This window comes from Arvicanthis niloticus, chromosome 21 (assembly GCF_011762505.2).
Source record: "Arvicanthis niloticus isolate mArvNil1 chromosome 21, mArvNil1.pat.X, whole genome shotgun sequence".
Taxonomy (NCBI): domain Eukaryota; kingdom Metazoa; phylum Chordata; class Mammalia; order Rodentia; family Muridae; genus Arvicanthis; species Arvicanthis niloticus.
This window is the reverse complement of record NC_047678.1, coordinates 21,150,890-21,177,258: the sequence shown is the minus strand read 5'-3', so window position 1 is coordinate 21,177,258 and position 26,369 is coordinate 21,150,890. Positions and strand designations below refer to the sequence as shown.

The 26,369-nt window shown below is 35.0% G+C and overlaps 1 protein-coding gene and 1 pseudogene across 4 annotated transcripts in view; one reads left to right on the top strand and one right to left on the bottom strand.

The window, feature by feature from the left end:
- The window catches only part of Stag1 (STAG1 cohesin complex component), a 328,230-nt gene that overhangs the window by 94,125 nt on the left and 207,736 nt on the right, over positions 1-26,369 (bottom strand). For all 4 annotated transcript variants that reach the window (XM_034483824.2, XM_076917691.1, XM_076917690.1 and 1 more), the window contains 4 exons: positions 25,172-25,270; positions 20,885-20,964; positions 12,887-12,994; positions 5,184-5,298 (listed from right to left, as the gene is read on the bottom strand). In XM_034483824.2, coding sequence (XP_034339715.1) covers positions 5,184-5,298; positions 12,887-12,994; positions 20,885-20,964; positions 25,172-25,270 — 402 coding nt within the window. The remainder of the gene's footprint in view (positions 1-5,183; positions 5,299-12,886; positions 12,995-20,884; positions 20,965-25,171; positions 25,271-26,369) is intronic.
- On the top strand, positions 5,579-7,066 carry LOC117693604 (peptidyl-prolyl cis-trans isomerase D pseudogene; annotated as a pseudogene).

Genomic DNA, 26,369 nt, shown 5'->3' with positions numbered 1-26,369 from the left:
GATTCTCTCCAAGGAGGCATCTTATGATGCTGTGGTGAACTTCCAATGGTAACAGAGATGGTAAAATGTTAGGAGATGCCAAGACCATGCAAACTGTATAAGAAAATCTGCAGGCAAAAGTAGTGCTAGCCAAAGAGAGGTCACATGTGTTGTAGGAAGCAAAAAATAGAGGAATGGTCTACTCAAGGCTGCCGAAGCCTAGGTGATGCTATGTAGTTACAAGACACTGAGTAATGTGTTTGGTTATTACCCAGTTGGGTTTTAGTCTGATCTCTTCTTGTTAGAGCCCTATTCTTATTTTTAAGACTAGAAATGCTTATTCTTTGCCTTTATGTATTAGACATATGTAATGTGCTTTATTTTATACAGATTTGTAGCTAATTCTGTTGAGTCCCAGAAGAGACCCTGGATTTCTCAATAGCATTGAGACCGTTGAAGATTATGGAGACTTTCCAAGTTGGACTGAATGCATTTTGCATTGTGAGATGGATATGACTCTTTCAGGGCCCAAAGTGGAATCTTATGGTTTGAAAGTGATGTATTTGGGTGTCAAGATAAAGAGGGGTTGATCCATGGTAGATAATCTTCATGGTCAGCCTGACTGAATTTGTAATCACCTGGGAGACATAAAAGATGTGTCAGTGAGGAAGTTTAAACAGAGAGGTTTAAACTATGAAAGAAAGAACCATGTTGTAGACTGAGGATCAGGCTGAGTAAAAAGGTAGAAATGAGAAAGCAAGCTGAGTATCATCAGTATCCGTTTCTGCTTCCTGACTCCAGAGTGAACGTTAAGAGCTACCCTATTCTCCTGCTGTCCTGCTCTCTTTGCCACAATGAATTCTAACTTCCAAATCATGAACCAAAATAACTGCCCTTCCTTCTTTTAAGTTAATTCTGTCAAGATATTTAATAAAATATCTGATGAGAAAAGTAATTCATGAGTGCACTCTGTTAAAACCAATATTCAGTTGTTAACAATAAAAGTATGAGCTGTTACAAATTTAATGAGCGCATTAGAAGGGCAAGATTATGTATTGGCTCATTTTCTGATTAAGTGTCAAACTTACCAGTATCAGTAAGCTATACAATATTGTCAGTCAGAGATGGGCTTGATATAATGTTTAGCAAATTTGTCTTTAGACTTATGTGACAACCACAAAGTTTGAAGATCTCAAATTAATTTGGACTACTATGAAACAATTTTGAGAAAAAAAGTTCTAACAACAGTAAGAACAAGGAACTTCCATTGTGAGTCAAAGATGAAGACCTGAGGAGGACGTCAAGACATTTTTAATGACTGTTATATAACAGAAGCAGCAGTAAGTCCTTGGGATTAAAAAAATTGGTAACTTTAAAGTTACAAGAAAAATAATATTCTAATAGATGTTTACTGGTATCATCCTTTTATAAAATCAGGTACTGAAAGCTATTTTTATACTCTTCAGGAATTTGAAAAACAAAAACACAACTTTAATACACAGATATATACAGGAAGATGGATATTTATGTCTAAATTGAAATTATGTTTTAATTTTATTCATAATACTGGTGCATTTTATCTTGTAAGATAAAATTAGAAATAATTTTACAGGCTTTCTTCAAAACTTATGCATTTGATTAAACAATTCCAATTTCCTGGAGATTTTAATACTTTGGATATGTTATGATTAATCTTCAAGTAGCTTCAAATTTGCTTCCAATGTTTTATATCAAGAATTCTTTGCATTTTAACCTCTGGTAGATAGTTAAATACATTACAGGAGTTCAGGCTATAATAGAACTTCTAAGAATTTAGTTTATGACAAATCATTTTCAGTTAAAATCATCAACCCAAGTTATTAAGCCTAAAATTTCTAAGCACTCCAATATTGGGTCTTTGATCCTGCTAAAAGAGACTCAATCATTAGATAATTTTATTGAAACTTGAACATGAGTTGTAGATGTAGCTTAATGGATAAAATGCTTGTTCTACAAGTTTGGGGACCTGTATTACAATTCCCAGAAGCCACAAAAAAGTTCTGTGTTAGTGCATAGGCATGTGATCCCAGAACTCATATGAAATGCAAGAGGGAAAGAACCATGTAAACTCACAGACCAGTTAGGCGAGTGCACATAGCAGTGACCAATAAACAAACCTACTTCAAAGAAGGTGGAAGGTAAGGACCGAAAGCAAAGGATTAAAACATACATACAAGATTAAAAAAATAAAGACAACTGGTGTTATTTTGGGGATGATGGGGTGAGGAGAGGAAGAGAAAGAAACCAATCATTCAAAGAACATTATTCTAGTCCAAGAAATATCTAATACCCTGGAGGAACCTCTTGGTTCTATCAATAATATGGATACTTATTCTGATCATTCTATAACACTACAAAGAGACAAAGAAATTTGCATAAATATACCTGAAAATAATTATTCACTAGAAAATAAATCTTAGCATGTATAATAAACTATACAGTTAAACCACGTATAGAAAAGTCTGAGCCTATTATACTCAAGTAACACTTCTGCTAAAAACTGGCCAAGTATGTAAAATACAGGATACTTTGAACCTAAAATTAATTACTATTAAACGATTGCTAAAGTTTATAATTTCACATTTTGATACCAACAGAAAACCAACAATTAGCGTGGGTAGACCCCTTATCACTGCAATTGTACGCATAGTATACATCTTTGAACATTTTATTATTATATTATTAATATATTATTTCAGTTTTCAAAAAACAAAGGATTGCAATCAGTTCTATTAATCATTCTATTAATCATACTTAATGATGAATTTAAAACTCATCTTATTTCTAAAACTCTTAATCATAAGGCTTTATCTAAGACTTTATAGACTGACATGTTTAACAGAAAGTAAATTAAAAAAAATTCAAAATAGGAAAGTGGCTTTAACATGAATTTATACTTGGGTAATGGTTAAGATTTAAAAAAAAATAACAGATGTTTCTTCTGAAACACAGGACACCAGAAAGGCCAAACCCTTAAATATGATTTGTACTTAGCTTTGGCAGCTGTAAAGAATGCCATGCGTGAAAACTAGGATATATATTTTCACATGGTTATACTCGTAGCAACCACAGACATTTAGTAATATATGAAATCAGTAGTAATAATCATCACAAATTACTTTAAACAAAAGATAAAAATGCCTCAAATGAAACACGTTTATGCCTCTTAATAACTCAAGAATTCCTTGGGAGTTTTTAGAACAACAGTTAACACTAAAACTCAGCTAAGACCATTAGATTACTTAAGTTTTCAACACTTTCATGTGTGTGAGGCTAATCTCTACTAATATTGGAAACCACTTCTTATATAGTTTGTGAATACTGAATAACACTTTCTATTCCAATCCTCTAAAGCAATAGTCCTAAACCTGCCTAATGCTGAGACCCTTTAATACACTTGTTCACGTTGTGGTGACCCCCAAACACAAAATTATTTTGTTGCTACTTCATAACTGTAATTTTGTTACTGTTACTAATCATAATGTAAATATCCGATATGCAGTCCGCAAAGGGCTTGTGATCCACAAGTTGAGAATCACTGTCCGAAAGCCTAATGGTACAGTGAAAAGGGCTATCACAGGTGATATTTACTGCTATTTATTATTTTATAATTAAAACCTTATAATTTATTCTGTAATATACCTAAACTTGCAAACAATGTTTTAAATTCTTACTATGCAAAGTGTGGACTAGAAGCATACAAATTAGCATTGAACCTGTTCAAAGGCAAAATGTAAGGTTCCATTCTAGAGGTCCAGAAGTGGCATTTTAATAGTAAGATTACCCTAGTGATTTCTAGGCATATTTAAAACACTGTTCTTAAGACATTTGAATGCAAATCTCCTGGTGATTTTGTTCCATATTATTCTTTACTTAGTCTTAATTGAACAAATAATAACAAGTTCTCGTTTTGTCCTTTGGCCTTCATTCTGTTTATGTGCTTTGTACTTTTCTTGTTTCAGTTTTTACATAGGATGTCTGACTCTACCCCAGTTTTATAGAGTAGTTACAGTGCTATCAAATTTGAACATTCATAAAATCTTTTAGGTTTCTCTTTCTCTGACATTTTTTTCCAAATAAAGTTGAGTCTTAATTTTTTAAAATCATTTCTGTTTATTTTTTGATATTGAACCAGAGCCTGACACATACTAGACAAGGGTCTTATTACTGAACAAAATACATCCCAAACTCTCCTTGTACTTCAAAATTCTGAAACTTCAACATTTGAATCCTTGAAATCACACAGTAGCCTAGTCAACCCTGAACTTGTGATTCTACTGTGGATCAGAAGTTTGTGCTGCCATGTCTGCCTAGACTTTTAATTTTCTTTACTTGTTTTGCAATCCTATTTTCATTCATTTCTGAACTAAGTTTATACATTCAGGGTCTTTTAACCAAAATTATTGTTTAACAAATACCATGCCTGTAGTAGGAAATACAGATTAAAGTATTAAGGGAAATTTTAGTGAGCAAATAAAGTTTTTCTCTCCAATAACAGTTCTGCTGTGAGTGCTACTTATAAAATTCCATTAAGTGATTAAATGAAAAATGAATAATATTATTTTCAAAGTAGCTAGAACTAAAAGTTTTAACAGTGTGACAACATTCACAACTGTTGTTCTCCCCTCACCTCCCAAGATAGGGTTTCTCTGTGTAACCTTGGTTGTTCTGGAACTTACTTTGTAAACCAGGCTGAACTCCAACCTATAGAGATCCACCTGCCTCTATCTCCCAAGTGCTGGAATTAAAGGTATGTGCTACCATTACTTGGCAATGCAGAGACTTTACCCAAGGGCCTTCTGTGTGCCAGGCAAAACTCCACCACAATCCAAACCCCTCAAGCCCTTAAGACTGTGTAATAAAATAATTTAAGAGCTATAGGGAGAAATTCAACATTAAAAAGAAACCATGTAAAACTGGTATTCTATAAACAATGTAAAACTTTAAACTTACTAGTCTATATTTAGTGTTCATATATTCCTATAAGTATACTGATATAATTCTACACATATATTCAGAATTTGTCACAAAAAAACTGAGTATGGAGTAATTCAAAAAGGTAACTTTACAAGAAAAAGGTCTGTTTTCCTATGACTGAAATGAACCACAACGGCTTTCAATGAAATAAAACACGTAAGTAAAGAAGAATAAACTAAATCCCTTACCTCACTTTCAAGAAAGAACAGAACAAGCATCCTAATGAGGTTCCCATTTGGACTGTTCCTTCCTCTCCTCTTGGCTAATGCTTCCTCTGCTTGTGGATCATGTCGGCTAAAAAGCCTGGGGCGGGAGGACAATACAAATTCACATGAATACAAATTTCAGTATGTTTTCAAAACATAAATTTAAAAAGTTCATCGTAGAAAAAAATCTTTAAATGATTATCAATCTAATTCAATACAACTTATGTCACTTTTGAGACAGGGTGCAGCCCAGATTGCCCTTGAATTCTTGGTGTTCCAGTCTTAACTTTTCTAGTGTTGAGCTTTCAGTCACATGCTACCATGAAACCATTATTTGTGAAAAAATGTCAGATACAAAATATCTTACACAGTTCAACATGAGGAACATGTTTTCAGTAATGAACAGTCAATGCTGAAATATTTATAAGAAATATAAGCACCTCTATTATGATTGATACTAGAGTATGTAATTTTAAACTGAGATCAAACTAGTTCCTTACGTATTTATTTCAGTCGTAAATACATTTAAGATAATGTTAAACAATAACCAAAAAGCTACATTTTAATCTTAATGCCTTTAGTATTCTCTTATGGTTAATGCTTATCACTTACAGACAGTATTCTGTCATACCATTTATGGTAATTTTTTCAGTAACAAAACTTTTAAATATGGCTAAGAAAGAAATGAAAGTTTTAAATTTGCAATATAGATTTATTCTAATAAAACAAAACTCCTGTATTGTGGAGTATACATTTAATTCTAGTACTCAGGAGACATGAATTTGAGCCTAATCTAAAGAGTGAGTTCCAGGACAGACAGAGCTACACAAAGAAACCTTGTCTCAAAAAATAAAATACCAAACTAAGCAAACAAAACCAAAACCCAAAACAACAATACCACCACACAAAAGAACAAAGTCCCTTATTTTTAGGGACTGCCCCAAGTCTAAATGATATAGCAGTAAACACGAAATTGCTTCTTAGGAGAACCTAAGGACTCTACTGCAGTGGTAGGTTGAATAACTTTTTCACAGAAGTTGCATAATAGATATCCTATGTATCAGATATTTACATCATGATCATAACAGTACCAAAATTACAGTTATGAAGTAGCCCCAATATGAATGGTTCTCAGTTCTTTATCACAACAGTTCCAACTCCTCATTTGGATAGGAAACATGTGGTGTTTGGTCAAGTAATAAAAGGACTCGGTGTGGCAAGGATGCTTGAAAATGTAGAAGTGAATGGTGAAAAACCTGCCAAACTCCATGTCATTGCAGAATGTCGAGAATTAAAAGAAGGGGATGACTGGGGAATATTCCCCAAAGAGGCTCTGGTGATACTCATCCAGATTTCCCCGAGGATGCAGATATAGATTTAAAAGATGTAGATAAAATTTTATTAATATCTGAAGACTTAAAAACATTGGAAATACTTCTTTCAAGTTTCAGAACTGGGAGATGGCTATTAAAAATATGCGAAGGTTTTAAGGTACATGGATAGTTCAAAGGCTGTTATTGAGAAAGCAGATACACCCAGACTGCAACCTGTAGCCTTAAGTTGTATGCTTGTAAATTGAAGATGTCAAATTGCCAGGGGGTAATTGACAGTTGCTTGGAGGCTCTTGAAATGGACCCTTCGAATACTAAAGCACTATACCGAGAAGTGCAAGGATGGCAAATATTAAGAGAATATAATCAAGCATTGGCTAATCTTAAGAAGGCACAGGAGATAGCCCCAGGAGATAAAGCTATCCAGGCAGAATTGCTTAAAGTCAAACAAATGATAAAGGCACAGAAAGATAAAGAGAAGGCCGTGTATGCAAAAATGTTTGCTTAATAAGAATTAAACTCTCCTTAACTATTACACATTGATTATAAAAAGGACAATGTTTATTACTGTCTACATGATCCATGATGTGTTTTTCTTGATCTTTGTCATTGTTTACATGGCAGTGCTGACACAGGTTCCTTCTTAATAAAGTGTTGCGAAATACAGTGAATCTCATTTTAAATTGTTTCTGTCTGCATTTTCACCAAGAGTGGTATCTGGCCAGTTTTAGGCTTTGTGGACCATCTAGCCCAGTAGTTCTCAACCTGTGCAACTGTTGGAAAAGATAGTTTTACATTTTGGTTTAGAATTGTAGCAAAATTAGTTATGAAGTAGCAACAAAATATTTATATTTGGAGGTCACCACATGAAGAACTGTACTAAAAGGTTGCAGCACTAGGAAGGTTGAGAACCACCAATGTAACCTGTCACATTCATGTGTATAAACCAGCGGGCATGGCTATGTTTCAATAAAACTGTTTGTAAGTGTTGAAAAAAAAAAAAAAGAAAAGGGGAGATATTATTTGAAGTGTAAATGAAATGATTAACAATAATAAAAAAGATTAGATGAGGAAGAACTGAACATGATTCTAGAAAAATACAGCTCTAAACTAAGGAAAGACATAGCCACAGAGATACAAGAAGCATAGAGAATATACTATAATTCCCCAAAAAACAATCCCTATGGCTTATCACAGTAAAACACTTAGGAGACATAACGAAGAAAGTATATTGAAAGCTGCAAGTAAGCAACATCCACTCCCCCAAGTCACATGTCAGGAAAACCCCATATCAGAAGAACAGCTGACTTCTCAATGTAAACTTAGAAAGCCACAAGAGCCTGGATCAAGGCATCCCAAAAACTAAGTGTAGGAAAGCAAACCTAAACAAATATATCTCGCAAAACTATCTGCCATAATAGAAGAAGGAAAACTTTCGAAGATATAAACAGCCTAAATCACATTCTATCTGACAAACTAAACCTAAAGAAAATACAAAAAACAATACTTCTGAATAGAGAAATGAGTATAGGAGACAAACTATGGAAAAAAATATAAAGTCATAATTACTTAAACACAAAGCACTACAAAGAAAATAAACATTACTACCAAAAACAAAAACACAAAAACCACAATATGACAATTTCTACAAATTTCAATAACTTTACATATTAATGACCTAAACTCTATAAACAAACAAACAAACAAACAAACAACAGGCTGACTGAATGGATCAAGAAAGAAATCATCTTATCTAGAAAACACACAACTTTAAAGATAGAAATCATTTTAGTATAAAAGAATAGACAAATCATTTCAATCAAATGGAACCAGAAAGCAAGCAGGTGTCAGGTTCTTAGTATCTAACAAAATAAGACTTCAAATTAAATCTAATCAGAACAGAACATTTTATTCATTCTAATTAAAGAAACAGTTAACAAAAACATTACTATCCTAAACATAAATGAACCAAACTCCAGGGCATCCAATTTCCTAAAACAAGTACTACTGGATTTAAAGGCACAGATTAAAATGAATTGGCAAATATTACATGATTTCAACACTCCACTTTTCTCAATAGACAGGTAGGTCATTTGGACAAAAACTAAACAAAGAAACATCAGAATACACAAAATGAAATTAACAGATATATATAGAATATTCCACCCAACACCGAAGAATACAGATTCTACTCAGCAGCATACCTGAGCAGATCCTGGGCAGCAGCCCTCCCCCCAATTTCACAGAACCCAGAGGAAGCGGGGCTCCCAGGAGCTCTAACCCTGGCAGTACCTTAGGTAAGAAGACAGCAACAGGGACTAACTAGGATGTACAGGGACCCAGGAAGTCACTCCTGGCCTGGAGCACTGATTCCTTCCTGTCTGCACCTGACCACTGAGCAGATCTTGGGCTCCAGCTCTAACCCCAGTAGTAACACCCAACCCACACAGTTCATATACAACCAAAATAATAGGAAAGAGAGACTCCAGTCAGAGACAGGGCAGGTAGCACTAAGGAGATTCAGATGGCGAAAGACAAGTGCAAGAACTTAATAAGCATCAGCAACCCAGGGCACTTGGCATCATTAGAACCTAGTTCTCCCCCACAAAAAAGTACTGAGTTCCCCATATCACTAGGAAAGCAAGATTCAGATTTAAAATCAATTCTAATGATGATGATGGAGGACTTTAAGAAGGACAAAAATAACATTCTCAAAAAAATTGAGGAGAACACAGGTAAACAGGTAAATAGCAGCCCTTAAAGAAGAAGCACAAAAATCCATTAAAGAATTACAAGAGAACACAACCAACACAGGTGAAGTAATTGAACAAAACCATCCAGGACATAAAAATGGAAGTAGAAACAATAAAGAAATCACAAAGGGAGACTACTCTCAAGATAGAAAACCTAGGAAAAAAACCAGGAGTCATAGACACGAGCATCACCAACAGAATACAAGAGATAGAAGAGAAAATCTCAGGTGCAGAAGATACCATGGAAAACATTGACACAACTGTCAAAGAAAACCCAAAATGCAAAAAGTTCTTAACACAAAACATCCAGGAAATCCAGGACACAATGAGAAGACCAAACCTAAGGATAATAGGTATAGAAGAGAGTGAAGATTCCCAACTTAAAGGGCCACTAAATATCTTCAACAAAATTATAGAAGAAAACTTCCCTAATCTAAAGAACAAGATGCCCATAAGCATACAAGAAGCCTATAGAACGCCAAGTAGACTAGACCAGAAAAGAAATACCTCCCGTCACATAATAATCAAAACACCAAGTGCACAAAACAAAGAAAGAATATTAAATGCAGTAAGGGAAAAAGGCCAAGTAACATATAAAGGCAGACCTATCAGAATTACACCAGACTTCTCACCAGATACTATAAAAGCTAGAAGATGCTGGACAGATGTCATACAGACCCTAAGAGAACACAAATGCCAGCCCAGGCTACTATACCCAGCAAAACTCTCAATTACCATAGATGGAGAAATCAAGATATTCCACGACAAAACCAAACAATATCGTCCCACAAACCCAGCATTACAAAGTTTAATAGCAGGAAAGCTCCAATACAAGGAGGGAAATTATACCCTAGAAAGAGCAAGAAAGTAACCCTCTTCCAACAAATCCCAAAGAAGATAGCCACACAAAAATAATTCCACCTCTAATAACAAAAATAACAGGAAGCAACAATCACTGTTCCTTAACATCTCTTAACATCAATAAACTTAATTAATTCCCCAATTAAAAGACATAGGCTAATTGACTGGATATGTAAACAGGAACCAGCATTTTGCTGCATACAGGAAACCCACCTCAGTGACAAAGACAGACTTTACCTTAGAGTAAAAGGCTGGAAAACAATTTTTCAAGCAAATGGTCCTAAGAAACAAACAGAAATAGCCATTCTAAAATCTCCAGCCCGAGAAAATAAAGGGAGGGACTCATGGCTCCACCTTTATAGCTAGTTGAGGATGGTCTTGCTAGAGATCAGTGGAAGTGGACAGCCTTGGTGCCTGAAAATTTGGATTCCCTAGTGTTGGGGAATTTCGAAAGCAGGGAGGCAGGAATGGGAGGATGGTGGGAGAACACACTCATAGTAATTGGAGGAGAGGGGATGGGGTAAGGGATTAGGAATCAGTGGAAGTGGAGGGCCTTGGTGCCTGAAAGTTTGAATTCCCTAGTGTAGGGGAATTTGAGAGAAGGGAGGCAGGAATGGGAGGATGGTGGGAGCACACTCTCATAGAAACTCCCAGAATTATATGGATTAGACATGACAGAGGCAGGCCGCCAGAAGACTAGATTCGAGAATTCAAACAAAAAATTAATTGATACTAAAATTTGTTTTGAGAATTGTATATTGCAGAATACACAGCCTCAGTGTATCTACTCATCAAGCAAGCTGAGCAGACCTGCTCAAACCTCTGATGTCCTGGAATTCCAGCTGGATGCAGTGAAGAAGACACAGCATCAGAGGCTTATCAATTTACTCTTCTCCCTGCCCCTCTTCTAATATCTCAATGCCCATCAGCTTAAAGAAGTTAATGAAGAGTCAGTGCCCCTATTCCCTGGGCTTGGGGACTGAGGTGGTTAATACTGGGTTGTCTTTCTAGAGAAAAGTAGTGGTTTTGTTGGAAACCACTTTGAGGATTAGCTAGGATTTATTGAATAGTCAAAACCTATTGGTAGAAATAGGTATAATTGTTATTAAGATGAAGTTATAATTTCTTAAATGGTACAAAATTTACTTTGATTTCAAATTTAAGGTCTTATAGGGCATAGGTGGGAGACGAAGCCCTTGGTCCTGTGAAGGCTGGATGCTCCAGTGTGGGGGAATTTGAGGGCCGGGAGGTGGGAGTAGGTGGATGGGTGTGTATCCTCATAGAAGCAGGAGGGGGATGGTATAGAGGGTTTCTAGGTGGGGGCTGGAAATGGAGAAAGAAGATAATATCTGAAATGTAAATAAAATATCCAATAAAAAATTAATTTAAAAAAAGAAAAAAATTTCTAGTAAACATTAAAATGCAGTCATATAACATAGATAAAAGAAATGTTCAATCTTTAGCTCATGTTCTGTAGCTTATGGTTTTATAATATGTATATATATAATAAATTATATATTAACTATATCAAATACATGGTAGATTATATATTAACTATTATATTATGTGTATGTTATATATTATATATGCTATATATGATATACACACACAAGTCCTTGATTTTCTCAGTGAAGCTAAAGGAGCAATACTTCTTTCTAAAATCACAAAACATTTTGAAAAGTTAGACAATAGAGACTAACTACATTGTAGAAAGGGAAGACTCTAATATACTCTATGGCATTATACAACATCCCAAGAAAAATGTAGAAATTCCTATATTAGTCAAATGTGTCATGTCAGAGTAACTGGCAAGTCCAATACTATTTTAAAATCTATGCCTAGGAGGCTGGGTATAGCTTAGTAGTAGAACGGTTGCCTGGCATGTGTGAGAGGCAATGAAGTCAAGCCTGAAAACCTTAAATTCTTTCACCACCAGCATGTACTAGCACCTAGCTTTTATTTACGAAAGATTTTAAAGATAAAATATTTTGTATAATCACAAATTAGTAGATGTAATGGATCTTTTGGTTCCCCCCCTTGCTCACAACTGAAGTCAATAAGTCTGAAAAAGAAACCACACACACACACACACACACACGAAAACAAAGCAAAAGACCTATACATGGACAAGATTGTATATAGTGAGATTAAATAATCTACTAAATTATATAACAATTACAATAATCCACAACCAAAAAGTAAATTTCATAGTAGCTTACATTTATAAACTCTAGTTAAGTGCTATGGTCAGCAAAAATTAAAAAAAAAAAAAAAAACTTAATAAAATTAACCATATATATATAAAACTTTCAGAATCACAACATCATACTGATTATAATAATGGTTTCAAAGGAAAGAATGGCAAGAAACCATGAAAATGTGGGAGATACTGCTTCATGTCTAGGTAACACATGTAGCAAAGGTCTGAGCTGAGTTTCTGAAAAGACTTTTATAAGCTTTAAAAATCTACTCTCATACCCATCTAAGAACCATATTTCATATTTCACAGAAGAGGAATATGACACACAGCTCACCACTGTCCCAGATATGAACCATACTGTAGGAAAATAGCCTACAAAGTTTAAGAGCTTCTAATGCAGTGAAGAGGACATTTTAAGTCCTATGTTCAGTCACTGCTACTAACTTCCACTACCTGAAAATTATTAGCAAGTGCTTTTACCAGCTGAGATCTCCAAACAGCAGACCAAAGTGGAACGTGTTTACAAGAGAAGTGACTCACTTTTTGTGCAGGAACTCCCCAGCTGCCACAGCAACAGGGCGATGTGCTGAATACACCAAATGGTAAACATTTTCACAGTCTTCATTGGAAAGTGCTTCTTCACTTCCGCTGAAAATGTAAAGTTACATCAGAACCACAGAAACTTTTTATTTATGTAATCCCTCAATTAATTTATGCCAAGTGATTATAAAAGCTGAAAACAAACCCATTTTACTTGTTTCATCTTACAATAAAAGCAGTATTTCCCACGAATTGTAAATGTATTCACACATGAAATTAAGAAAATTCAGATAAAAAACATTTGCCAATTTTTCTATGTGAAATATCCATAGAAAATAACAGTCAATACTTCAGAAATAAATATTACTCTAAGTAAGCACACTCTTTAAATGAGCACAAGGCATTTCGTCTTTTAAATATAATTAAGGAATATGTTTGTGTTTGTCTCATACAACTAAACATGCTAGGTAACTATTCCTCCCAGAAACGTATCAACAAAATAATATTTTATCACCTACTTGTAATGTCAATTTCCCACTAAATACATACATTCCTTCAAGTATTACATTTGTCTATCTGTCTGTCTGCTTCCTTGCTTATTTGTTGGTGTATATGCCAGTGACAGCCATCATTTTGTCACAGAAAAACTTTTGAAAGCTGGTTCTTTTCTCCTACCATGTTGGTCTGTGGGATTCAATCCAGGTCATCAGGTTTGAAAGCAAACCTCCTTATGAGCTGAGCCATTTTTTCAGCTCCAGCCATTCCTTTACTAACATAATTTTTCTATCATTACATTCCTTTACTCATAATTCTGTGTTTCTTAATTGATCAAAATATATTTTAGGCCCTTTGTCCCCAAAGTGAAACATCCATTTCCTGCTTATCAGTACATTTTTAAATGATTAATATTATTACAGCTCAACAATTAGTTTGAATACATAATTATCGAGCACAGGTCCCTGGCAACATATAGTTTACAAGTTTATTTCATAGATTCTCAAATGTAGATGACTTACTACCCAAGAACTTCAAGAATCTAGTAAATATAATTGGAATGCTCCTATCAGCAAAGGACTGAAGTAGAATCAATTCCAGGAAGAAACCTGAGTCTTGTCTAAAAGCCATAAGTGGCAAAAAGTGACAGATAAACTAGAGGTATTTAAATATACTCTCCCTATCACTCCCAACAATGCTATTCCATTATGGTGAGGCAGGTGGGATAATGTAAGCAGAGAACAATCTTATTACTAAGAGACATTAGAAAGAGATACTAAGTGTAGGAGAACTAACTTCATATATCTATACATCCATATCCCCAGAGTTAAAAGACTACAACAGAGACAGACAAGTTTCGGGACTGCCAAGGAAGAAATGAATAAGTTATGACAAATGTCTCTATAGACATTCAACTCGTGGTTCAGGCTCCTGAAACTAAGTATGTATTATCAACTCAATGGGAAGATATCCTCAGGAAAAATACCCCAATTTACACTTACATCTCAGAAATACAAACTCATAAATAAGAAAAAATATTCTATCAAATGTAGAATTATGGGTGTAATTCCAGAGGTTGAGAAAGAAGAGAGGGAATTTGGGGCCAGAGTGAGTCACGTTGTCATACTTTGGTGGAGAAAAAAATAGACAAAACAAAAAACCCAAAACAGTAGCAAAACTGACAGATGGCACAAAAATATTTAAAGGAGTTTATAATGGGATATAAAATGTGATTTTACCTGTCATGTGGGAGGGAGGGTTTACCAGTAATCCTACGTGCCAAGAGAAGTAAAGCCAGGTCGTTTCGTGCACATTCTATAAGAGACCGGTAAGCTAGATTTTGATTCTTAGCTCATTATCAAGTAAGATACTAAACTAGATAAAATCAGGAGACTGAAATTACATTAGTACAAGTGATTTTTTTTAATGGAACAATGTTAGAAATTACAATGTAATGAAACCTTTATAAATTTTTAATATTTTTATGGGTATGGGTGTTTTGTCTATATATATGTCTGTGTATATATGTGAGCCTGGTGAATGAGGAGGCCCAAAGAGGGCCTCCTGTATCTCCTGGAACTGAAATTATAGACAGTTGTGGGCTGCCATGTAGAATTGAAACTGTTTATTTTTGAAAAGCAGCCAGTGCTCTTAACTTGCTGAGTCCTCTCTCTAGCCCCATCATGAGGTATTTTCATGAAGCTAATAAGACACATCAAGTCTCAGAAAACTATGAAATCTTTATAAATACATCTTGAGATTATGTTAATGACCTGGTATACAACAAGTGCATAAAGAGTTCTAAAGAAAAAAAGACTGCCTGGAGGAACCCATGGGAGTAGAGAAAGCTGTGAGGGCTGGAAGGCGAGTGTGGAGAACCTCCCTCCCCCCACCTATAAGCTCTTGGGTTCCTACAAGCCATGTATGAGATATTTACAAATGAGCCAACTTGAATCGTTTCAAACGACACTGTCCAATAAAATCATCTGAAGCACCAACACAGAAAACCTGAAAGTCAGGCCTAAGTAACAAGATAGAAGAGACAAATGATGCATTGGCTTCTCTGAGATATTTGTAATCACAAATTCCTAGAACAGTGAGAGATTTCTGAATAATGTGAAAAAAAAAAAACAGATGTAATTAGGTATAGGGCAACACTGTAACACATCTATTCTATTGTAATAAAAGTTCAGGGAAAAAAATTAGAGATTACTGAAAATTGGCAACCTATTTTCTGAGTTTACTGTAAAAAGAATACTTTTTTGTTTAGCCCATCAAGTTCTTAGAAGGTTTGAAAACATTCTTGAGCCGGGCAGTGGTGGCGCATGCCTTTAATCCCAGAACTTGGGAGGCAGAGGGAGGTGGATTTCTGAGTTCAAGGCCAGCCTGGTCTACAGAGTGAGTTCCAGGACATCCAGGGCTACACAGAAAAACCCTGTCTCAAAAAACCAAAGAAAGAAAACATTCTTGAAAAAAAGCAATTAGCTTAGGATATTAAAAAAAGTATTTAAAAGGAAAGAAAATTTCATAAATAATTAAGAAGAATGGTATGGAATAGAAACAATATGAACATGAAGAGATCTATCACTACACCATGAAGCATACCAAGCTTCATGAAATATATGAAAGAAAGGCAAGTCAACATCTATAAATAGAGACTAACACAATGCTCTTCAGAAGGGTAAATAAGGCCCGAGAGAAGGTTCAGTGGTTATGAACAGGCACTGCTCTTGGACTTGGAAGACCTACGCTGACTGGTTTACAAACACCTTTAACTCCAGCTCTAGGATATTTGATAACTTTGGCTTCTGTATCTATAGATACAGAGATATACATACATGTAATTTAAGAGAATGAAAAACATAAAAAAGGTAAAATTGTAATATGTAGTATAGATACTGGGTACTGTAAATAAATTCAAAGTAGTGAATATATACACACATACATTTATATATGTATGTACACACACACACACACACACACACACACACACACATACACACATATTTATATGATAAATGCTTGTTTATTTCTCTTCAACAAAGGACTGAGTATAGGCTTTGTCCATGCTAGGAAAGTATCTTCAAAATTAATGTTTTAAATTTTGTTATATTGATTTATTCCCTTTGTGAGAGTGAAGGATAACATGTATGCATGCTATAGCACGTGTGGGGTTAGAGGACAATTTGTGGAAGCTGGCTTTTTCCTTCTACAGTGAAAGTTCCTTGGATCAAACTCTAATAAGCAGGCTTGGTAGAAAGCATGTCTATTTGTTGAGCCAACATGCTGGTCCTCCAACTACACTGTTTATAAAAACATACTTAACATTGCCCCAAATATTCAGAATACATTCTGACATAATTGGATAAAATAGAAAGAAATGTTGTTTTTTTCAATAAACTATCTGTGGATGATAAAATATACATAATAGGATATAATAAATCTAGAAAACATAAAGGCAATCAAAGTACTCATGACCGAATGTTCATAAACGACTGCTTGTTCTACCTTATTTTGTAAACAATGTAGTATTTAAAAGTAAATTTATTTAGTTAAACTTATTAACTGAAAAACATGAGATAAATGAGCCAAAAGATAGGACATTATTGGAAATAGTAACATGGACAAACCTCTGGTGTGGTTCATGAAGAAAAAGATTCAAATACAACAGAAAATGAAAAAAGAATAAAACATTTTCAAAAGTAATAAAAATCTTATGTTGGCTGCAGTGGTGCCATTTCCTTCTGCTGTGTAATTACTAAAGCTATAGCATACTGAGAAGAAGGGGTTCTGAGGGAAGAGGAAGTGACAGGTGGCAAATATTACCACAACACAGTATACATATATGTATGAAACTCTAAAAAAATTATGAAAAAAAGAAACTCCAGAATGACTGAGTTAAGTATAATTGTGGGAAGCACAAAGCATAGCTTCTAAAACTTAGCCAATTTATAGAGACCTCTGACCACCTGGACACTCGCTCTACTTTAAAACGTTGGAGCATCTGTTCTTCTGCCTTCTGGCCCAGGATCATCTGACAGACCTTAGTGCTGCAGAATTATTAAGGGCTGATTACTCTGTCTAGGCAGATATAATCAGTCGACTATTCTGCAAGTGTGTCCTTTTCTGGACAGTAATTTGTCTGTAGAGTTAATTCAGTCATTCTGGATTTCTGACGGGGTTGAAAACTTATAGCTATTTACCTTAAGAGAAAAGATTTGAGTGGATGGTCGTCAGCTGACATTCATCCTAAAGCCAGGTTCAGAACTAAATGTTTTAGTTAGGATAGATGACAGAGGAGCTGGTTAGTCAACAAAAGGATGGACTGGGTATTAGGACTATCTTGTACCTCACTGGTACAAATTGGCATAATTATGCTCTAATTGTATTTTGAGAGAAAAGTTTCATTTTAACAGGAAGGGTGATGTGTAGGAGGAGTACTGAGAGGAAGAAAAGGAGTAAGAAGAGGAGAAGAAGAAGGAGAGGAGAAGCTAGGTGATTAAAGAGAGAAAGAGGGGGGAAGACAGGGAGGCAGATATTCATGTATCTCCAACAGTCTAAGATAGTTGTTATATCTAGGTTGGTCAGTGGGTTACACCTCTGATTGAAAAATTCCAAACTTATAAAGCCTATGATTAACATTATTTTAAAAAAAATGTATAAATGCAAAAAGGGAAAGGGGGTATGGGATAGGGGTTTTCTAAGGGGGAGGGGAATGGGGAAAGGGGATGGCATCTGAAGTGTAAATAAAATATCTAATAAAAATTATTAAAAAAAAAAAAGAAAAAAAGAAACTCAGTGATGTACTTTAGAGAGCAACAAAGCAACTAGACAACACATGCTACCAAATAAAAGACCCAGTATCAGGAACAGGTCACGTCTTTCTCAGTTGTCTAAGGCGACCTCCTTAAAAACAATATAAGCAACTGCCAATGACATCACATTATTTGTAGCACAGAATATGAAGTAACATAGCTGGTATTTAACTGGAAACGTCACTACTGGCTAGTGTTCCAAGTGCCCTTTACAGTCTACAGAAGGAGAGCAATAACCAATCTTACCTATCTATAAAGTCTGGAAACTATAACAACTTGCCTGCAAGAGTGGTACAAATGTTACAAGGGTAACCAACCACTTAAAAAAAAAAAACCAATTAAAAAAACCCAATTTTTGGCATGCTCCATGAACACTATTAATGAGATCATGAATCTGAGCATACAGATGTCAGGGACCCTAGAGGAAAACCTACTACTATTATTCTAGTAAATGAACACAGCAATAAAATCTAATTATGATTACATATTGCTGTAACCCTAGATAAGCTTCTTCGTGTAGTAGATGGTAATTCACAGACAGAGTCACAATTGGACAATGTGCAGAGAATGGGCAACTCTGGAGTATGTGTGCCTCTCCTGCCTCGATTCTTAGATAGGTATGTGGAAGAGGAGGTAGAAAGTCAGTAATTACCAAAAGTCATCATTACTTTAAGGAAACACTATTTCGCAGACACAACCAGGTAGGTGCATACATGAAGTCATAGAGACTGTCTTTTTATTCCATTAATATGAACATTTTTTCTTCTTTTTCTTTTTTCAATATGAACATTTTTTTATATTATTCTTTTGTGGCAATAGAGGTGAAACCCAAGGCTATGCGAATGCTAGGAAAGCACTCTACCAATCCCACCATTTTTGTTGTTTCTATTAATTAAAAATGATATCAATTTAAAAAGTGTATCAAATTTATTCAGGAAAACACAAATATAAGCCCAAATGAAACCAATCAACTCTAATGTTGTATTTAAGCAAAACAAAATATACTAGGTTCAAATATAATTTATTTAAGGAAGGGAAACAGGTTTAAATTAGATAAATATATTCATTTAATTCAGGCTAATGAACAGGTTTTAAAGCAGTCAAAATAAACAGAAATTTCATCATACAACAAACTATATTTTGAGCATGTAACTTCATGACCTAGTACTTGTATAGTAAGCACCAAGCCCTGGGTTAAGTTCCCAGAATCATAAATAAAAATAAAACCCATAAAATGACCAATTTACAAAATAATAAAAATAAACAAATATTTCATATGTCATTCATAACAAAACAGTATCTGCTATCAAAGATAGTATTAATTGAGCAGGAGGCCTTGGCTATGAAATCAGACAAGGCAAGGAAGTGAGAACTATGAAGTTAAAAAGTCCAGGGCATTATAATAATCTACATGGTGAGAGCAGTAGGATCAAGAAAGCATCAGATGTTTAGGAGTTCTAAATGTTGTAAATATAAGACAACTATAAAATTAAAGGTTTCTTTACTTTGTAATAAGTACATACTACTAAATGCTACTAATGACAATGAAACTATATTGTCCTTAATAATGAGCCTATGTAAAAAGTACACACCATTGTGGTCATATACACATATGTAAACCCTCCATACAAAACACACTCCAGTGAAATTTGCATATAGAAATGAAAAAAATCACATCAAATAAATATTTTATTCATGTATAACATTACAAATTATGATAGGATAGTTTTTTCTTTAAAAAAAAATCTTTATAATGTATCACTAGCCGGCTGACTTGAGATTCACACAGATGACAACCTCTCCTAACTAGTGCTGGAATTAAAGGAAGAGACTGTACAGTTCTTACATTTAAAATGACATCAAAGTTTATAAGGCATCCTGACATGTATATTTTAAGAAAAAATATGAGAACTAGCCAAGTATGGTTTAAAAGCCAAAGAAGAGAAAATCACCTAGTAAGGCAGGAAGTCTCATGCATAACAAATACTATATTAGAAAGCTACAATGATAAAAAACAAAACAAAACAAAAACAAAGTTATTAGGACATAAAAACGGGAACCCAAGCAATATTTGACATTTGAACCGATGCCTGGGACAGATGTGGTATCATAAAGCAGTGAAGTTTTCTTTTTAAAACAATTTTCATAAAAAACACATTATCTAACAGAATTTTTCTAGCTGAAAAAAAACACTACAAATAAACATATAAAATTTATCAATATATTTAAAACTTTTAAAAATTGATAACAGTTGTTTAATTTCTTTCACTTCTATATTTATAGAAAATCTTTTTGACAACCTCTTTGATTTGAAGCCTTGAGTTTTCATTTTAAATAGCAAATTTTGACATTTCATGATACTTTCTAGAGTGCTCAAACTAACTTTTATATGGAGAAAATAGATATCAGTTCAAATGAAAAATAACTTATATCTATAATCCCAGAACTCAGGAAGTTGAGGCAGGAGGATTTTTTCCAATTTGAGACTAGTCTATGTTACACAGTAAGTTCCAAGCCAGGGCTTCAGTGTAGGACCATGTTTCAAAACACCTAAAATATATTTGGTTATAAACAGAACCTTAAAAAGTACAAGCAGAACCTTTGTGTGAAGTACTTATTAAAGTACTAATCCTGAAAAAATAACCCTATTAAAATCAAAAGATTAAACTGTTACAGACACTATACTTACTGAAGTATTAGAGTAACCAATCGAATTGCTTCCACAGCAACATCATATTCTTTGTCAAGAGTCATTGATACAATGCGATCCTGAAAGAAGTTAAGGAAACACTCAGTTAAAAAAATTAACACATTTCAAAACTCTTTTTAAGAGAAATTCTCATTTTAAGTAATACATTTCCTTTGAAGCTACAAATAACTCCTATAGGGTACAGGTGCTGTGAAGGATATTTATTTATCAAGTTCATAGGAGCGTCCTTAAAAGAAAAAAAAAAGTGGATGGTGGCAAGATGGTGTGTTTGAGATTGTGCTGAAGAGAGACAAGAGAAAAAACCACCAATACAAAAAATATAAGAAAGAACTATCAAAACCAGAAAAAAAGACTAGGTAGGATTTTCTCTGTAAAGCCAACAGATGGTGACTCCGGTTATATACAAAGCTCTGAGCACTGACTGGAAAGATGCAATGCAGCCAGAGACAGACATTTCCTCCTGCTAAAAACTCAGAAGTTCAAATTTGGTGTAACCAGAAAAGAGCGTGGAGCACAAGTTTTAGACAAGCACCACAAAAATAAAGGAGTCTAAAACATAGAAATCTGCAAGGCTTGAGCCCACTTCCATCCCACTTCCATCACTGGCCTAAAGAGGAAGAGATGGAACCTGGAACTTGTTGCCATCTTGGTAGTGCCAGAAGTCCTTTACTTCCACTGACTGGTAAAAGTAGCAAAAGTAGGTAAGGTAGTATTAACCACAGGTAGACTCAACATGTCTACAGCCCCCACAATGAGGACAGCTATCCCTCACCACACAAAGTTTAAGGGAAGAACTTTGCTCAGTATGTTGACAGATAAAAAAAAAAAAAGTGAATACAAGTAACTAGGCCCTCCATATTCCCTCAGAGCCTCAGGCATGGAAAGCCCTATACACACTAAATTATTAACAAAGGACCAATGATAGAGACAGTCCAGGAAAAAATTAGATTGGGAAAAAAGTGAATTTTAGCCACAAAAAATCCTTATGGCATAGGCATACTTAACTTGCTTAAATTACTGTACCTAACAGCCTACTCATTATCTCTACCTACAGTGTCAGATATAATGAAAAAAACACAAAACAAAATAAATAAAGGAAGAAAAAAAAGAAGAAAAGAAAGAAAGCAGAGAAGAACACTCAGTTAAGGCAAGACCATATCTTCTAAGCAGGGAAAAACATTAATACAGGTCACATTTTTCATTTCTTGATTATTATTATTATTTTATCATTAAAACTGCATTTATTTGTTTTGTGCATTTGACTGCATATACATAGAGGTCAATCAATGTTTCTCTTTTTCAACCATGTGAGTTCTGGTGAAATCTCAGGTCCTCAGGCTTGGCAGCTATGACCTTTACTTGCTGAGCCTTTTCTTGGGTCTCCATCTCTGATATATTCTCTCTCTCTCTCTCTCTCTCTCTCTCTCTCTCTCACACACACACACACACACACACACACAGAGAGAGAGAGAGAGAGAGAGAGAGAGAGAGAGAGAGAGAGAGATTAATTTTCCTTCAGCAAACAAAAGAACAACAGTCCTTACTCCATTTTTCTCTAACCCTAGTACTCCAGTCCCTGAACCTTTTGGGACACAAATGAACTGAGTAAGTATCTCTTGTGGCTAAAACAGAGAGTGCTGGGAAGCCATTGTATTAGTTACATTAGCTGGCTCCTTCTGCCCTGAATATAAATCCAAGCAAAGACAGTCTGTCAGGAAAATTCACATTAAATAGTATAAACAAAACACTAGGAAAAGGAGGAAATTAAAAATAGCAGATTACAAAAACCAAAACCACTAAGATTCTACTATGGCCTCACTAACAAACAACCTATCAATGAACCAAACCAAACATAACATAAAAGCTAAAAACCCACAACAATATCAGAGTGCTACTTTTAGAAAGGATTAATGATCATAAAGAAAAAATAAACAGAAGAGGAAATCAGTTTAGGACTAAGAAAGTAACATTATCAAAATAAATGAGACAATCAGTCACTTGGAACTGAAAAATTTAGAAGAAAAGAAAAACCAAGGAAGGAACTAAACTGAAACTAAGCAAATGAAGGAATAAGCAATAAATTAAAACACAGCAGAAAGCATCAACACATAAGAGCAAGTAGAAGAACACAATCCCCGAGATGGAGGACAGCATCAAGACAATTAAAAAGACGGAGATGACCTGTGCAGAGTAAGACACAGGATTCAATTTATACACTGTCTCGAAAAAACTCATATAGACTCCACACAGAAACTACTTAGAAGTTATAAAGAAGGCCACTATAAACTAAGGGGAAATAAATCAATAAGAAATAACTATTATAATCATCTATAAACCAAACTTGGAGCTAACAATTTTGTCAAACAAACACTAAATGTCATGAAAGCCCAACAGGTCCTGCTATCATAATGGTGGAAGACCTCAATACTAAACTCATACTTAAAACAGGTTTTCCAAAATGAAGATTAGGAAAGAAATGTCTGAGTTAAACTATATCATATTCAACTATCAATATTTAACACATCTCCAATATTCCAAACAACAGGTAGAGGGATGGGATTCTTATCTATGGCACATAGAATCTTTTAGAAAAGCGAAGGCAGGTGGACGGTGCTGCCATACACCTTTGATAGGAGCGGGCAGGTCAGGAGGTTAGAGGCAAACCTGTTCTATAGAGCAGTTCCAGGACAGCAAGAGCTATAAACAGAACCCCTGTCTAGAAGCTTCCTCTCTCCAACAAATAATTTTAAGGCAAAAGGAAAGGCTTAAAAAATACATAAAAAGGTAAAGTAATTTTATAGAATATATAATTAGATCATAGCACAAAAACAAAACCCTAGACATTCAAAGCAGAAGAAGCCTCAAACCAACACTAATACTTGACGAATGGATTACAGACATTTGAATGAATGGATCACTGGAGATAAGGGAGGGATTAGAAAACAACTAGACTAAGATAAAAACTATAGCTTGACCTATCAGAACCTTCTCTGAGATACAGCCAAAGAAGTTTTACGAACACGGCTCAAATTTTAAAAAACAGAGATCTCCAATAAATAACCCAATAATACAAGTCAATAGATCTTCAGGTACTAGAAAAACAAGAACCAAACACAAACCAGTACACAGAAATTATTAGGGAAGAATTAATGAAATAGAATTCTAAAAGGATAGGTAGAACTAATCAGAACTGAAAAGTTAGAAAAAATTGGATAAAATTCTAAATTCATATGACCAATCCAAATTATAGATACATAGACTTACTATAAGCAGTAAGACTGAAGCAACAATAGAAATATTTCCCACAAACAAAAGCCAAGGAGTGATGAATTCAGAGTTGAAGTCTATGAAACTTGTAAAGATCTACTGTGAACGATTCTCCCTATGTTCCATATTAACATTCTTAGTAACCAGGAAAATTTAAAAATTACTTTGTGATCTAGCCTCATGGCAGTCAAAATGACCATCACCCAGAAAGGAAATGGTAAGTGCTGGTATAAATGTGGGGATAAAGAACCTTATCCATAGTTGTACAAATGTATTCTGGTGCAGAGATTATAGAAATCAGTTTGGGTGGTCTCAAAGTTAAAAATAGAGCTAACACGAATCTTGTTAATTCTACTCTCAGCAACTACTACAAAAGACTCTATCTTATCACTGAAATACGTATATATCCACACTTTCTTGCCACTCTATTCATAGTGGCAAGAAAATATAATCAGTCTAGATTTCTATCAACTAATAGATTATGAAAGTGTAGTACATATACAAAATATAATTTTATTCAGTTATCAAGAAAAGTGAAATCATAAAATTGGCAAGAAAATGGATAGACCTGGGAATTAAAAAGGTAAAAGATTCAGAAAAAGAAATATTCTTCCCCTCATATGTAAACTACATATATTAATATTTACATATGTATATGAAAGTATTAATAAGGAATAGGTCATGGCACTGGAAAAAGAACCATGAGAGGGTAAAGACATTTAGAGGAAGGGTAAAGGGCATAGAACATATATGGTATAAAAGCTAAAAGAAGCCCACATAGTAGGATAGGGTGCAAGCAGAAAAATGAGAGAGAAGGCTGGAAGAGACAAATCAACAAAAACAAGGCACGCTGAAAAATGCCACAACGACACCAAATACGTTGCAAATTAATAAGACAATAAAAAATAAAACCCAAACACATGAGAATGCCATTTGTTAATGTAAGTATAACTAGTATTAGCAAACAGAAAAATTTCAGTTCATGATTTTGACACTTACCTTGAATCGATTAGTAAACAGCTCCAACTTGGGAAATAATTCTCTATTGGTATACAGGCTTTGTAGAGCTTTCAAACACTTCAGTCTGACTTCCCCTTGCTTTAGAAATGCAAAACAAAAACAAACAAAAACAAAAACAAACAAAAAAAACATCATTTTCAGTGTTCAAGAGTTAAAAAACAATTAAGACTGTGAAGAATAAAGTAACTCTCAGGGTAACTTATTCAACTTATTTCATACTTAAATATAGAATGAGAAAGACAACATAAGGTTTAATAAAAAAAACCTCAATAACAGTTGTTAGTAACTTAATAATTAAAACCTTTATCAAATATTTAGAAACTAAGCCTGATCATGAAATACTGTCCATATGCCTCTATAGTACATTAGATTTATAATCTAGTTTTATAGGTAGAAAATGTTATGCTCATTTGTTCTGCTTATAATTATAGAATGATCCCATAACAACAATTTTCTATTAAGGGATAATGATTTACTTATCCAACTTATGCTCTTCTTTTTTAAAAAATCATTTATTTATTTACTTAATTTTATTTTAAAGTCCACATTTTATTCTCCTTCCAGTCCACCCTCTGGACTGTTGCACATCCCATACCTCCTCCCTGGCCCTCTGTCTCCACCCCCAGACCTCTAAACTCCCTGGGGCCTCCAATTTCTTGAGGGTTAGGTGCATCTTCTCTGACTAAACCCAGGGTCAGGAGTCCTCTGCTGTCTATGTGTTGGGGGCCTCATATCAGCTTCTGTATGCTGCCTGACAGCCCGGTGACCCCGCGGCCTCTGGCCTGAGCTGTGAGCACTGCTCGGGGAGGTGGGCAGGCAAGTGTGCAGCGCTGCCTCAGTGGGTCTCCTCAGAAAGCCCTGTCGCGGTGTCCGAGGCCAGGACGGTAGGGACAGGGACGCGGGCTGGCAGGAAGGGCGCTCTCACCTCCAGCCACCAGCCCGAGGAAGCCCAAGGGGGACATCCTCGGGGCGCGCCCTCTCTTCCCCCTCCCATTCCAGAGCAGGAGATATGGGGGTGTCTGGGGGCTGCTGAGGTGGGGGAGGTCCAGGAAAACCAGTCCGCTGGGTTGGTTTCGGACCATCTCGTACGGTTTCCGCGCTAGTTCTGTTCAGTGTTAACAGCTGGGTTGGAAGGAAGCGGGTTTTTTGTTCAGGGTTGAGGACCTTAATAACATCA